The following is a 15122-nucleotide window of genomic DNA, read 5'->3' on the forward strand; positions in this document are numbered from 1 at the left end:
TTCTCCTCTATTCTGCAGCTTTTTCCCCCAGTCTAATCATTTTTCTAGTCTGACAGGGTTATTTTAACAGGCAGACGGTGTGCCAGGAGCTTTCCATAATGCTAATTTCTGTTAAAACTGGGTTGTGGTTTCAAAAAGCCTGCACTCTGGAGGTTTTGGGTTTACCCCCCGTAACTTTAGCAATCTGTTGGACCTACCGAGTCACAACTTTTCATGAATGAAGCTAAAAGGTGTCGTCCATCATTTCAAGCAACTGTGTGCTCACTCCTGGCTGCCCCTGTTCAGAAATGTTAAGCAGTATTGTGTAGTTTGGGTCCTCTCTTTTCCACACCGGTGTACAGCTTTGTTAGCGTTTCTGTGGGCTTGAACTGCCGGTGTTCTTGCATGTCTTGTAAGAGCATTTAACTCTGTGCACACATTTCCTTAACCTGGCTGTTGCAGCTACGAGGAAAGAGCTCTGTACCTTGAAGCAATAATCCAGAACCATAAAGAAGTAACGACGTTTGAGGATTTTGCTGCTCAGGTCTTTTCTCCCTCTCCCAGCTACTCCCTCGGTGGAACTGGTGAGTCTCCGCACGTTATTCTTCTCTTTAGCACTAAGAAGCACTTGAGCAGCAGATGTACACCTGTTTTTTGTAGATAAATGCTTGCGAATTTAAGAAAACCATTCTTCCCCTGAATCAACTAATGAATATCAAAAGGAGTGATGACATTCATTTTAATTTGTTTTGCATCAGAGCTATTCACTCTGTTCCTTTCTTCAGCTATCCTGTTAACCCCTGAATCTAGCAAGGTTAATGAACTTTCTCTCAGTAATGTGCTCCGGTTCATTCAGGAGTGTGGGTTTCTTGCTGAGCTGGGAATATGCTGTTCAAAAGCTTTGCCTGAATCGGTGCTTACTTATCGAAAAATAGTTCCTCACAGTAGAAGCCGTTGCTACTAATGCTAAATGGGGATTATGCTGCTGAGATACCAGGGTCAGGGATTAATGCAAAAGAAATGTAAGAATGGTGTTCTGCTGGAAAATCATAGCCGCGTGCAGTACGCTAGCATTTCCCTTACATATATATGAGCAAATTGCAGGCTTTCTTCCAACACCTGGCCTGGAATCTGTTTTTTTTTTTCTTTTTAGTGTATGTATGGATAAATGTGTGTGTGTATGTGTATACACACTTTTATGCTGGTGATAATTCATCATCTCTATCGAAAGACAAAAATTTAATGCAGAACTCGGTGAATTTATTCCTTGTGTGTCCTATCGAGGTTTTAAGTTAGCATGCATGAGTAAGATATGAACTGCTACTTTGCTGTTTAAATTAAGTTTAAATACGTGCCTCCTCAAAGGGAGCACTGGCTCTGAAATGCAGATTTCCAGTTTTTCCGTCCTCAAAAAGTATATGGTCACTACATGCTGGATTCTTTAACAAAGATTCCCTAATCCCCTTTTTACACTCACTGGCGCTTTCTAATTATTTCCTGCTACACTTTCGGATAGTTTAACAGATTTTTTCAAACCTGTATAAATGTTGCAGGACATCTGCTCTATTTTTCTTTAGCCTGACTTGTTAGCAAATATCTTCCATCTAAACTGAAAAATTGAAGGAAGAAATTAAATTTACTAAAATAAATCACTTACAAATAAAATCAGCCGTGCATCATTGTTTAACATTACTGGCTCCAATCCTTGTGCTTTCAGAGCTTTGTTAGGAGATAAGAGGTATATGCATGTACTTGCATTGGTCGCCAGTAGCAGCAGGCAGAAGGCTTTGGAGATAAGCAAGCTGGCAGAAGTAAAGGGGAGCCAGTGCTATTTACATAATCGCGCCTCTGCTTCCTGGAGAGGCGTCAAGAAACACAGGGATGGCCTCTATTGATCTTTGTTGAACTGGAATACTAAACAACATCAGAAAAGCTTATAACTTAAAGCTTTGATTAATGTTTTTTACATTAAAAAGTAGAACAGCTGTGAATTAAATTCTTTTATACACTCTGCCAAAAGTCTGAGACAAAAAAAATTATCAATTTCAATAGAAATGTAGATTTTGTGCCCAGTGTTGTTAGCACTTTGGATCATTTATCTGTCGATGCATCAGCAAAAAAGGATGTAGATATTGATATATTTTAAATGTTTTGCTCTATGCATAATTCCATTTGTTTGTTTTTCATGTTTCTCTTGCAGCACGTTGGGACCCTACTCTAATCAAATTTAGTTCAACAAACAAGGACACATTCATTCAATAACGTAGTAGTCATGCTTTCTGAATTCTGCGATCTATTTTCTATACAGAAATTATTTAAAATGTTCAGTACTATCTGCTTGCATTTTTCAGAACGCTGTTAAATAATTAGTATTTGAATGTGACGTTATGATTTCACAATTTTTTTTTCTAAAGTCCTGCCACTGTCAGGTCCTGATTTTCAGGCTTCCAAACATCACAATTTTACTTTGTGCTCTTGGAGAAGCCAGGGTCTGGCTGTGACTTCTGGGGTCAGAGTCACCACCTTGCCCCCAGTCTGTCAGTCACGATTCCTTTCTGACCAGCAATGGGCAGAGATAGAGGGCTGATATGGGCTGTGGCAGCGGCAGCCACGTCCCTCCTGCCCTCTCCTGCCAGCACCAGGGGCACAAGGGTGGCACAGCAGTGCTGCCGGTGGAGGGGCCCAGCCCAGGTGCTCTCTGGAGGCAATGTGCCATTGGAGGCTTCACATGGCACCCCCAGCATCTCACTCCCGTGGGCTTTGGAAGTTGTCGTGGGGCAGGAATGAGGCAAGAATAGCTTCATCAGCATGTGAAAATAAGGTTTTCTGGATGGGACGAGGTGCTGCTGTTAGAGATGTGAATCCATGCCTCGGGGACTGCTCTTTGTTTGAAGGAGTCTCCCCACGTTACCTACTCACTTACTTGTATTTTCAGTCGAGTATTGCTCGACAGCGCTGATGGCATTGACACGCCGATGGTGTTTTTACGTCAGTGAGTGCTGACAAATGTACTGGCAGCATCCAGAAACAGGGCAGCCTGCTGACGACAGCCTTCAGCCTAGCCCTGGTACTCACAGCCCAGGGAGTGCCTGCAAGTGCTGCCCCAGCAGTGCCCCAGTCACCAAGTCCTTGCGGTTTGTTCTCCATTGGGAATGCAACACACAAGGCTGACACTTCCGTCTAGCGGAGGATAAGGCATACTTTGATCTTTCCTCAAACTGTAGTATCTGTCCTTTGAAATTGAGACCCAGCCCAGGTGAAGTCTGAATAGATTTGCAGCCATCTCTCTGCCCCTGTTAGGGATTAGACAGGGCACAGAGTGCTTGGGGCCACTGGCGCAGCACAGGTGGGGCAGCCAGGAGGGTGTGGGCTGGGCAGGCTGGGCAGCTGCCCTGGAGAATCACAGCAAGGTCTTCATGCGAGAGGGGAACTGCTATTTGGAAAGGGGAAAAATGAGCCACGGAAATATAAATGTGTGGGGCTGACACCAGGCTGTGTTTTCTCCCTTCTCAAGCAGGAAGCCAACTGAAACCACCCACCCTGCCTGGCTTCTAAAGTTTTCAGGTCAATTTCAGGTTATTTCTACTCTGATCTTATTCTTAGTGCCACCTAATTTTAATCCTGTCATCGTTGCATATACGCGTGCACAATAAAAGTAAGTACATATTTATTAAAATTAAGACTGTTTTAAGCAGTTAATACAGTACAAGAGGCAAATCAGAAGCATTAAATGAGTTCAATATGTAGCCGTTAATGACACACGTTGTTGTTGTGTTACTAACCATGATCTATTTATTTGAATTAGCTGTTTTTATGTTTTCTGATACTGCCTCTGGCGATGCTTCCCCTAGATTCAAACGGGCTTCTTAAAATCTGCCCTGGCTTAGTTTCCCGTATCATAAATAGTTCTGCAGGTGTTCGTTTTATGTACAGACAGAGTCCAATTGACCTCACTTGCTGTTTTCAGAAGTAGAGCCTTAAACTCCCTATACGTATCATAGATACCCCTGTATATCTCAAACGCTGAAAATGCAGGCTGGTGGGCAGTACGGACGTCCCTGAACTCATTTAGGGGATGTGCAGATTAGGAACAAAAGATGAGAATACAGTCCTTTGTTGTTAAACTGGTGCATTACATGCTGTATTTTAATTAGGCTGGGTATGAGAGTCAGCCCAGGAAATCCTCAGTAATCCAACGCTATTGAATTATTCTTATCCATTCCCTCTGCAGATTTCTCTCCTTCTAAAGGATTTTTAAGCTGCTATCTTATTCTGTTCTTGCTCCCTCCGCCAAAAAAAGAAAACAGTTATCCAACAAAATATTTGTATATGCTTAAAAAACAAACAACAACAACAACAAAAAACATAAAAACTAAACAGGTGCAAACAGATACAGAAGCATTCCAACTTTAATTGCCTCTGGTGCCTAAAAAGCATTATTTTTTCATTCAAGCTCAGCAGCCAGAACTGTGTTGACTCTTTGAAAATAGAAGTAGTTGGATATTCTAGAAGGTAAAAGAAATGGCTGTTTGGCCAGAGAAGTACTTAGATTCTATGCTTTTATTTGCAGGGGTAGCTTTCAACTTTCAAGTGAACCTACAAACCTGCTTTTCAGCGCTGCAGGCTTGTGGTTAGTGCTTCAAAGGGTTAATTGAAATGGGCACACTTGACTGCTGAGAGGACTGATCTAATCACTGCCATATCCAAGTGCATCTGTTCACCATGAGGTCATTCTTGTGCATGCTAATGATTTGGAAATAAAAGCATAATGCTTGACGTTATCAGAAAGGATATAGTGTAAATCTTTACTTTTTTAGTTGCTAATCGCTACTGCGGAATGAAACAGCAGGCAGAAGAATCTCGGATTATTGCTCTCCATTTTCATTTTTTAAAGCATCATTTTCAGTGGAGTGTCAGGAAAACTGTGCTGGAAAACTCTGACATGTGGTATCTGTTGATAAATGGATTCTTTAATGAATATTATAGCATTGCCCAGGAGCAACACTTGAGTTGAGGAACTATAGACGTTTTCAGCATTCCCTGGTTTTAAAGCCTTGGGAGCCCTGTGTGCTTATTTACATAAAACTGAGATTTTGCAGCCTTTTTGTTGAAAAGGTGACACATGCTTCTCTTTTGTCTCTGGACTTTTATATGCATAAATTTCTTGTAGAAAACATGTAAGTGTACAACAAACAAGATTTGGTTTATTTTAAAATGCTTTTTACTAAGTGCTAAGCTTTATGTTTTTCACTTTAAAGCAAAAAGAACATTTCCAATGGCTGTGTAGTTTTAAAATATATTTTTGGCAGAAGCAAAACAAAACCTGGAGTTACTGTTGTCTTGAACATACTTGCATTATTTTTAAATATAATTCAGCAGTGACGCTTTTTGGTTTGGTTTGGTTTTGCTATTCTTTTTTCATTCCTTGTCTGTGAAAATCCTTGTCTACTTGAAAATCTGTAGGATGTTTGGGCAGTTTTGTGTACTAGGCAGAATAAAAGTCTCTCTGGGTTTTGTGTAATATTAATATTTTTGGGAAGCTGGATGGAGCTGAATATTAGAAAATGCCCATCTGAAAATGAACGGCTGTGCCACAGTACTACTTACAGCAAGTGCAGCACATGCCAAGTGTTGAGTTTGAACGACACAAGTGTGTTGCCTGAAATTGAAAAATGAGTTCCTAGTAAGTGAGAGGTGCAGCATTCCCTAATGCCCTGGCAGAGCGGAGCCCCCCCCCAAGCCAGTTTTCCAGAGAAAAGAGGCGATGCTGAAACCATCCAGCAGCAGTTGCGGACAGGTCCGTGGACGTGCTGCAGTGGGAGCGGCAGACCCCTCGTGTCCCAGTGCAGCGCTGCCCATCCTGCGTGGAAGGACGCACACCGTGCTGTGCTGTGCCACTAGTGTGGAGCTCGCTATGAGGGCTGTGGGAAGCCAGCCGCACTGTCTCTGCGTGGGAGGCCGCCAGAGGGAAATTTGCAGTCGTAGAAGCGAATTGAATTGTTGCAGTGGTAGAAGTCCAGGCAGTAAACAAAGGGGAGAAGGCTGGGGGAGGTGGAGCAAGGGGTGGGAAGTTATACCAAATGGGAAGGGACTGCAGGTATTAAATATTTTTCTCTTTCCCTCTGAAGATCATTCAGGAGGAGGCGCAAGGCACTGCGGTGCTTCTCCTCCCCATTTCCCTGGGTGGCTCACACTCGGGCGACTGGAGCATCTCTCACGCTGGCTCAGCTGTGGCCCCACCACCTCTCGTGTGGGTCTCGGGGCTGCAGCTCGAGCCCGGCCGCCTGGTCACTGACCCCCACTGGTCTGTGCACAGCACAGCCAAGCCAAGCCGCATGCTGGTTTGGAGCAGCTCTCAGCACCTGCGGTGCCGTGTGTGCGTGACTCCAGGACTTGTCCCATCCCATCACTGCTGGTGGCAGAGCTCTTGGTGCAGAAGGGGAAGGTATCCCATCATGGTGTTCTTCCCATGCTAGCTCTCTGCTCATCCAGCAGTTCTTGGAGGCCCTGCCCTTTCCTCTGCATTGCGAACAGGCAGAACCCAGTGGGATGCTGAAATTTTACCTCCCATCATTTCCAGTCCCAGAGTTTTTGTTTTGCGATCGTAAGTGCACTGTTCCCTGCTTGGCCGCTTGCAAGTGTATCTGTACACACACTAACGAACCATGTCATGAACCTCACCAGCCCTCAGACACCAAAGTGTCTTCCTCCCTGCTTGGTAAAATTTTCTCTTGGCCATGGTCACTGCTTGGTAGCAGAGAATGAAAAGGTGCCAAATGAAATTTTCAATTGAATCAAGCATAATTACCTGACTTATTGAAGGAGGAAAGTCAGGAGGCTCTGCAGAAAACCCAAATTTACCCTTTCTCCCCAGAGACGCCTTTCAGCAAGATGCACGAAATAAATCTCATGTTTTCCACTCCCTCCTTCCCTCTCACTTAGTGACACCCACGTGAGGTATCCAAACAATGTGACACAGCAACTCTGTCCACCTTCTGCCTCTTCTAATGGCAAAGATGAGAAACCCTGATGCTTTCTGTGATGACAGATGGGTGCTATGAACAGTCAGAATTTTGCTGAATGATGAGGCAATGAGCAAGTGGAAGTACAGCCCTTCCCACACAGGAGCACTTGCTACAGTCTCAAAGACAACACTAGAAATCAGAAACGCTGATTTTCCTCTGTGGGACTCGGTCAGTCAGTGAAAATCTTTTGCAGGCTGTGGCATCCCCCTTAATTAATCTGCTCCGACCCGGAGCAGTCTGAGGGGCTCAAGCACCCCACTAGCAGCTGGATGGGAGGAACGGAAAGGAAGCTCCCATGCCCTTGGCATGCCGCACCACTCTCCAGGGCTGGTCAGACCCCTCGCGTTTGTAAAGAGCTGGAGTTTGTGTGTGTTGGCAGCACAGTATTTTACATATTTTCATGAAAGAGAAATACTCTTGTCTAGTTAGTGAAATTCCTGGCTTCCCCATGAGGGTCAGAAATGCTCTGTTACCCAACAGGACAGTCATGGTAAGTACCATGAAGCAAATCCTAAGGTGGCATCAGCTCTGTAGCTCCTCTGACCCGAGTACGCTGAGGCAAATGTGCATGGTGCCGACCGGGCTGGTTTGGGGGCGTACGAACCATGAAGGGTGGCAGGGGAGGCATGGGACCGCTGCCACGGCCTACAGTGCAGCGGGTGGTGTGAGTCCAGCCCCTCAAAAACTCCAGATGAAACTAGCAGGGGGAGGTCAGGGTGGCCCCATCCAGAACACCCAACTTTTCTTTCATGGAGGGGACAAATGCAGGTGTCAAGCAGCTGCCACCGGTGGCAGAACATGGCATAGTTCATCAGATGGTGCTACACAAGACACCTGAGCAAAGGAACACACGGTATAGATGCAGAGCCAAAGATTCGATCTCTTACATCCTTAATGCATAGTTTGCTGCTGTACCTGCATTTCGGGTCATTGGCATTTAAACGTGTTTGGTTTTGAATGAACGCAGCCACAGCTCCTTTACCTATTGATAATGGCTTCAGAACACACTCACATGGTATTTTCAGCCGTGTCCTTGTCAGTGGAAAGCAGAGCAGGTCAAAACGCTACGCGGATTTCCTGTGTGATTCTCTCTGGAATTTTCTTGCCTCCACACTTACTGGGGGAGAAACAAAGGTTTCCACAGTGGTGTCATGGCCAATAGGCTCACTGTGGCGGTAAGTCATGGCCTGTGTGAAAACCTCATGGATCTACCTCAAGTGCAAAGCTTTGAGATCCTCAGTGATCACACACGCCGTTAGGGTCCATTCTTATGCACATGGGTTCACCCCAAGTGGCTGGTAACCTGGCCGCCCTGGTCCTCCCGTGCACCAGCCACGCTGACCAGGTATGAAGCGTGCCAGGCCTGCTTTGCCCACCGTCATGGGCTGGAGCTCCCGATGTATATGTAGCTCCAAGTGTAATGCAGCCACCTGTGACAGGGGGAAATTGCTTAAAAGATTTTTTTTGTTGTTTTTTCCTGGGGAACATACCCTGGTGTTGTGTGAGAAGTCTGGTTTGTTCTATTCAGTAGATCAAAGCAAATCAGATCTCTGCAGCTCTCCGAAAGATAACTGTTCATTTAAAGTATGCTTTTGTCTGTATTACTAACTGAATTTTTAATCCCCTTCTGCAAGGAACTTATTCTAAGATCCTAAGGTTGCATCATCATAAAGTACTCATACCTGCAAGAGCTGCAGAGGTGTCTGATCCTATTGGTGTGCAGGCATACTCTGCACGTGCTGTGTTTTTATGCACAAACATTACATTCCACCTGTGTGAAGTTTATGTGGCACAGTGACGTGTATGTTGTTCACTCTGATTTTTTAACCTTGCTACAGTGTAATAGCAGTCTAGGTCTCCAAGAAGTCTCAAATTTTACCCAGATTGAAACTGTATGACCACTAACAATGTTGGAAATGTAGCTGGAGTAAGAGAATGCTGGATGCCCATGGCACCGTGTCTGCAAGTTTGGCAGAAATTGAAGACGATGATTATTCATTTTAATTTTTGCCAACGTTTCCTCCCTCTGCTTTTCCAATCAATGCACCAGCAGGAGCCAGAAGAACTCCAGTAGTCGCTACTTTCTCCCCAGGTGCCTGGTGCAGAGGTGGCCCTTTCACTCAGCCCGCTGCCCACCATGCTCGGCGTGCTGCTGAGTGCCCGTGGGCAGCCGGCCTGGCCTTCGCGCGAGCACAGTGTGTGTGCTGTTCCTGTATTTACACCATTTTGTGTTCTCTCCCTTTAGATTAGAATATGCAATGGTCTCGTTACGGTAATTGCCGCAGGTAAGAGCAATGCTTCCCACAGGCCACGCTGCTGGCGTCGTGCTCCATCACTAACCATGCTCCTTCTTCTCTTCCTCCTCCTCCTCCTCTTCCTCCTCCTCCTGCGCTGGTGGCTCGGGCTTAGGCTGTCTCTGCCTCTCTCTAATGCTGTCCCACCACCCCTGCCCTCCTGCTGCCCACAGGGAAGAGCTGATGTGCTCCCCATGGGCAAATTCCCCCTGTGGCAAATTCCACCTGTTTGGTTGAATTTTGAAGGGCCCGAGCACGCCAGGGGCCCACTTGTGAGTTGAAAATGAATACTTTTTATTCAACACACCATTCCGGAGCTGCCACTTGATTTTTACAACTTCCAGTTGCACGCTGTCTGTGCACCCTCTGAAACAAACGCAGTACCACAGCAGCAGTGACAAAACGAGCCCCTCAGCAGCCCCTGCACAGCCCCATGCCCTCTCCCCAGCCAAGTGAGCGAACAAAGTTGCAGGCTTCCCCCACAAGGAGGCCAAGTGGAGTTCGTGTCAGACAGCTTGCAAGTGGAATTATAATATTTGTATGAAAGCCTTTATCTTTTGTGGTTATTACTTGCTCACTCTGCAGCTGCTGTCTCCCTATCAATCATGGTGGTTCAGAGGCTGCTCCAAGGTTGACTGCAGAGCTCAGGACTCGCCGGGAGAAAGTTGTGACTGAAGGAATGTGAAGGCTGGGGGCCGGAGGGTTCTGGGGTGGGGGGACCGGGCTGCGCCTCATCCCACGCCCCTGCCCGCTGCTGCCCGGCCTTTCATATGCGCAGGCGAGTCATTGTTGGAAGCCTGCATGAATATTGCTTGAGCTTGTCCATTTGGTGAAAACTGTATTATTTTGACCATCTGCCATGCCGCTTAACTGCAGGAATGTAAAGTACGGCACCTCCCTCACACTCCCTCCCTCCCCCACGATTCCTCCCTGCGAACAACACCACAGGTTTTCTTTTTAATCCCAAACTGACAGCTCCACATTTTTCACAGAAAATGCCTTTGCACATTGTCATGATTTTCACCTTTTTTTAATGCGCTATTTTCCCTTCAGTCAGTTGCCTTGAAGTATAAATCTGGTAAGTAAAGATTGCATCTGAAATGTGAGCACCAGGTTGTAAACTGGCTACAGGACTTCAGAGCAGCGGGACAGGCTTTAGATTTAGCTGCAGCCAGACCTCAGCTTTATAGTGTTTATCATGTTGATTCACCAACATATCCAGAGTTAGCTACAGCACAGGGCTCAGGTCTTAATCCTTCAAGTAACGAAACAAAACGAGGGGCTGCCTGTGCCCGACAAGCACTGCAGAGTTCCCAGGCACTGGGCAATCACGAGGTTTGCGCGCTGTGTGGACGTACTGGGTGGCACTGCCAATGCTACCAGAAAGCCCCGCCAGGAGCGCGAGCAGCTCCTTTGTTTGCAGGGCTTGCTGATAAAGTGTGCTCTCCCTAATGCTGCGGGTCTCTGAACCAGTTAACCAGAACATTTGATTCGAGCATTTTGATGCCTTCAGCACGTAACCCAGGCGCGGGCTGAGTTGCAGAGTGCTTCTTGCATGCTTGAGTCACTCGGGTTAGTGAGCTGAAGGTGTGTTAGACATATCCCTGCAGTCATCCATCACGTAGATTAAAGGCAAATAAAGGCACAGCCAGAAGATACAGACCCCTGTCAAACTGGAAATAGGTTTGTGCTGCAAAATCCAGACATCGGTCCGAGTTCAGAGGTGCTCATCTGGCTGCAGGGACCGGCCCTGGCCTCTGGTTTGGGCTCAGCCCCGCTCTGTAACACGAACAGGGGCTACAAACACCTGGGCACGGGGCCATTCCTCTGCCGCCAGAAAAAAAACACACAGAGACAGAGAGAGAGTTGTAACGTGGTTTAAAAATACTGCAGCCCAAGGGAGCTGATGAAATGACATTCACACCGAGAAATGCCTTGGGATGAGTCAAAGCCCCAGCAGCAAGAGCAGCGCGGTGTTGCAGCATGCATGCAGGTATTCCCCAGCGCACGGCGGGGGCTGCGCAGGGGACAGGCAAGAGTTGTGCACACGCACACTTGGTTTTATTCATTTATTTTTTAGTTCAACATTCATATCCCCAGCTGCTCTTATTCAGACAACCCATCTAGCCCTGACCTGTAATCATAATCACCTCTAGGGAGTAATCAAGGTGTAACTTCATGTTGTTGAACAACAAAGCGTAAATGCGCGTAGCATGCACTGCTGGCGTCCAGTATTTCCCAGCTCACAAACACCATTCCTGAGTGCTGGTCATGAGAACAATGACACCGATGGGCATTTGGTGTCCCGTTTGAGTCATGGAGCTAAGGAGAAAAACTTGGGATTCTTTATTTTTTATCAGCTACCAAGACACGTTCCAGACAGCCTCATGAAAGTGAGCACGTTCTGGAAGCTTGCTCTCAGACCTCTGTCATAGACCACATACAGAAAAGCCTCTTGGTGAAATGCAGCAAGAAATATCGTTGTAGTTGTACACATGTGAAAGAAACATTTTCTGAGTTCCATTTTGCCTTTGTGGTTGTGGCTAGAGCGCTGTGTCAGGCCGCTGCAGGTGCTGTGCAGACCAGTGCAGGGGCCACTCACAGTCCCACACCAGCTCTGTCTGGAAGCTAGCAGAGAAACCACTCATTTCTCCTGAAAAGCACAGGGTGCAGCTCCTCAGCTGCCTGTGCAGAGTCTCTGACATAAATGTTCAGATCAGCTGTCGTACTCCTGAGTAACGTGGAAGAGGCGGTAGAGAGGGGTTGCCCTTTGCAAAGCGGGTGTTCAGCTGCAAACACAGGTTGCAGGCAGGTTTTCTCATTTCTTAGGCACCTTCTCTATGCCCGTTCTGTTTTCCAGGCTGCCTCACCACAAGCGCAAGCGCCGACCTTACTGTCACCATAGGAATAGAGCTAGCAGAGCCTACCTCGCCGACGCTGCCGCGTGCTGCCAGGAACAAAGTCTCTGGGAAGCTTCGCCGCTCCACCAGCACTCTCAGCAAGTCTCCCAACTGAAGGGCTGTGGGAGTGCACTCCCTTCAAGGAACCCTAAAGACCTCAACATGTATCGAGCCAAGTACTTTGCCAACAGAACTTGAAATTTGGGATGAGTGCATGCTGAAGGGGATGGGCGAGGGGTTTGCTCTGTAAAATTATCATTGTATGTATTCACACAGCCATCCTCAATGACCAAACATCACCTGGGCTATCACCATGCGCTCTCTTGACTGTTGCTGTCACAAGGAGCATGGCGGTGCTGGGGAGCCCTCCCGGCAGCATGTGCCTCTCCTCCCTTGGCACCTGTGTGCAAGGCAGCTGTTGCAGCAAGAGGCCACAAACCAGTGCTGAAACCAGTTACCTAATGTAATTTCAGAGCATTGATTGTAGTCATTCCGTCCAACATGTAATTGTGTATTAGGGAATTTTGTCAAAGTAGAAAAGAGTTTTCTAATGACTAGACATGTTACAAATGTCCTCCTCCTCTGAAGTGTGGGTGAGTGATTGAGGTGCTTTTCAGTATCTATTCAACCTCTGCTCCCATTCTGTTGTCAGTAGTCATCCAATGCAGTTTTTGTGCATGTAGCTAAGAATTAGTAATAATCAGAGAAGCCATTGATCTGAAATTCAGGAGGGTGCTGCCAATTTCATCAAATGGCAGCACCTGCACTGAAATCGCTCTGCTTAATCATGCTATCTTATTCAAGGTCATCCATCACTACCTATTGTGCAAAATCCTGAAGCTGAGGATGCTCCAGCCTGCATTCGCCTGTGCTCGGTGCACTCAGCACTGCAGCAAGCCAGGCTTCTCAGCTCCTCTACCATGTGCTCAGCATGTGCCGGCCTGTGGCAAAGGGAGGGCTGGGGGTGGCATCACCCTGTGCCAGGCATCAGCCACCAGTCAACAGCTACGGCGACAGCTTGGTGCAAACATTTCACATCTTTGCACGTGTTTTAGCCAAAAGACCTCTTTCTCAGCGCTGGCTTTAGCTTCAGGATTGTTTAGTCCTTTCCAATAATGTTTGTGATGGCTGCATAATGTGAACTGCTCACTATGCGTGGAAAATAAAAATAGCCACATTTCTTTTTGAAGAGCAAATGCTGCACATCTGCTATGACTACTCACCAGGGCTTGAATAATTGTGAGACAGTATACTTCTGAGGTAACCACTTCACCTTTCCACATCAGGGCAATAATCTGCAAATTGAAACATCTCTACTTAGAATAAAATAAATCTGAAGGCTTTCAAGGACATGTAGTGTCCTGTTGGCACTTTGTGTAGTAAGCAAATCTTTTATTTTGAATAGGAAATGTATTTCATACTACATGTATCATATGTTTCCAGGGGTGAAAACTTTTTATACCTTAAGAAAACATGTATTATAAAAACAATGGCAGCCCAGGAGATGCACTGCATGTACGCAAACAGGCAGCATGAGGAAGACATCCAGACCAAAGGCAAGAATGGGCTGATGCTCCACCAGCGAGACGCAACACGGCACAGTAGCAAAAGCCCTAGTGCCCCCGCGGGACCTGCTGGTGGCCATGGTGGGGCAGGCACCATGCAGCCCAGAGCCCCCAGCCACTCTTCATATAGGGGATGAGGGGGGCAGGCGGCGGTAAAGCAGCTCATCTGTGTTACCTTTGGTTTTTGGGTGTTCTGAACATTGGTATCTCTGTCCAGTATGACAGATACCTCTGGCCTTCCTGTTCCTCCTCAGGTCTTGTTCTTGTTGCTTTTTGTTCAATTTTTGGTTATTATGCTACTCAGCATTTAAATGCACATCTCTGAACTTAATGTGATTTGTCTGAACTGAAGGGGACTGACTTTTAAGTGATGCAAAATGCATGATTGGGCCACCATTTTTTGCACTTCCACTTACATGTTAACTTGAGCGTCTGTCTGTTTTTGCGTTGTCATCTCTCTGCAGTGCTTCCCTGTAAATGTGGAACACTGTGTTACAAATACAGTACCACCAAGCTCATAGGACATTTTGCTGTTAGCCTTGTGAAGCAGCTTGCTGGTGGCACATCCCCAAGGCATGCCTTTGGCTGGGCACTCTCACCATCCAGGGCGGGAGCTGAAGCACACAGCGAGTGGGTGCGGGGCGCAGTTGGCATGCCTGGGATCAGGGTGAGCACAGGAATCCTGCTGGGAAGGAGCCCGCTGGCCAAGCATTTGACTGACATTTTGATTTTCTGCCTCACATTTTGGTTTTGATTTGATTTTTTGATTTTTGACTGATTCTGTGGGGGTAAATTGGAAAATAAAACGTATTTTAATTTATTTTTTTTCATGATGGAATGCACGATGCTGTCTTGTTCTTAGCTAATAAATGGTCTGAAATCATTTCAAAGGCATTCTGAATAAAGTGAGACTTTTCTCTTTAGAGCAATACGCATCTCTAGTTCAGAGAAGAATTAAAACACCAGTAAAAACAGTGTTTTCCTGATGTCAAAAAAAGTAATATTAATTTGTGAAAATTCAGCTGCAGTTGTGTACCATAAAGTAAATAACAAAGTTGTCCTGTTACCTGTCAGAAACTTCACAGCCCTGAGCTCACAACTTCTTCAAAGAGCAGTGAACAGCAGTGTGACACTGGAGCTGCTGCCACCGGCAGTGGCCATTCCCGAGGGGCTCTTGTCCCAGCACCATGGCTGGGGGCAGCACCTGAGCTCAAGAAGCACGAGCTGCCCACATGGGTCACCACTGTTGCATGCCTAATGGTTTTTCAGGTCTGATTCAAACCTGGTCAAGGATTTGGGGCTAAAGCCCAGTGCATGCAGTGTGCAGCAAGGCCCCGTGGCTGGGTTGCTGCAGTGAGC

The 15122-nt window shown here is 46.5% G+C and overlaps 1 protein-coding gene across 6 annotated transcripts in view; it reads left to right on the forward strand.

Annotated features, from left to right (window-relative positions):
* RALGAPA2 (Ral GTPase activating protein catalytic subunit alpha 2) overlaps nucleotides 1–14657 on the forward strand; it is a 136325-nt gene extending 121668 nt beyond the window's left edge. For 5 of the 6 annotated variants that reach the window (XM_066995448.1, XM_048078913.2, XM_066995449.1 and 2 more), the window contains 2 exons: nucleotides 442–563; nucleotides 12159–14657. In XM_066995448.1, the coding sequence (XP_066851549.1) occupies nucleotides 442–563; nucleotides 12159–12313 (277 nt within the window). In that variant the 3' untranslated portion in view covers nucleotides 12314–14657. Of the gene's footprint in view, nucleotides 1–441; nucleotides 564–9249; nucleotides 9290–12158 lie in introns of all 6 variants that reach the window. The other variant, XM_066995450.1, reaches the window with a different exon arrangement.
* Nucleotides 14658–15122: the final 465 nt, after the last annotated feature.

This window comes from Anser cygnoides, chromosome 3 (assembly GCF_040182565.1).
Source record: "Anser cygnoides isolate HZ-2024a breed goose chromosome 3, Taihu_goose_T2T_genome, whole genome shotgun sequence".
Lineage (NCBI taxonomy): Eukaryota > Metazoa > Chordata > Aves > Anseriformes > Anatidae > Anser > Anser cygnoides.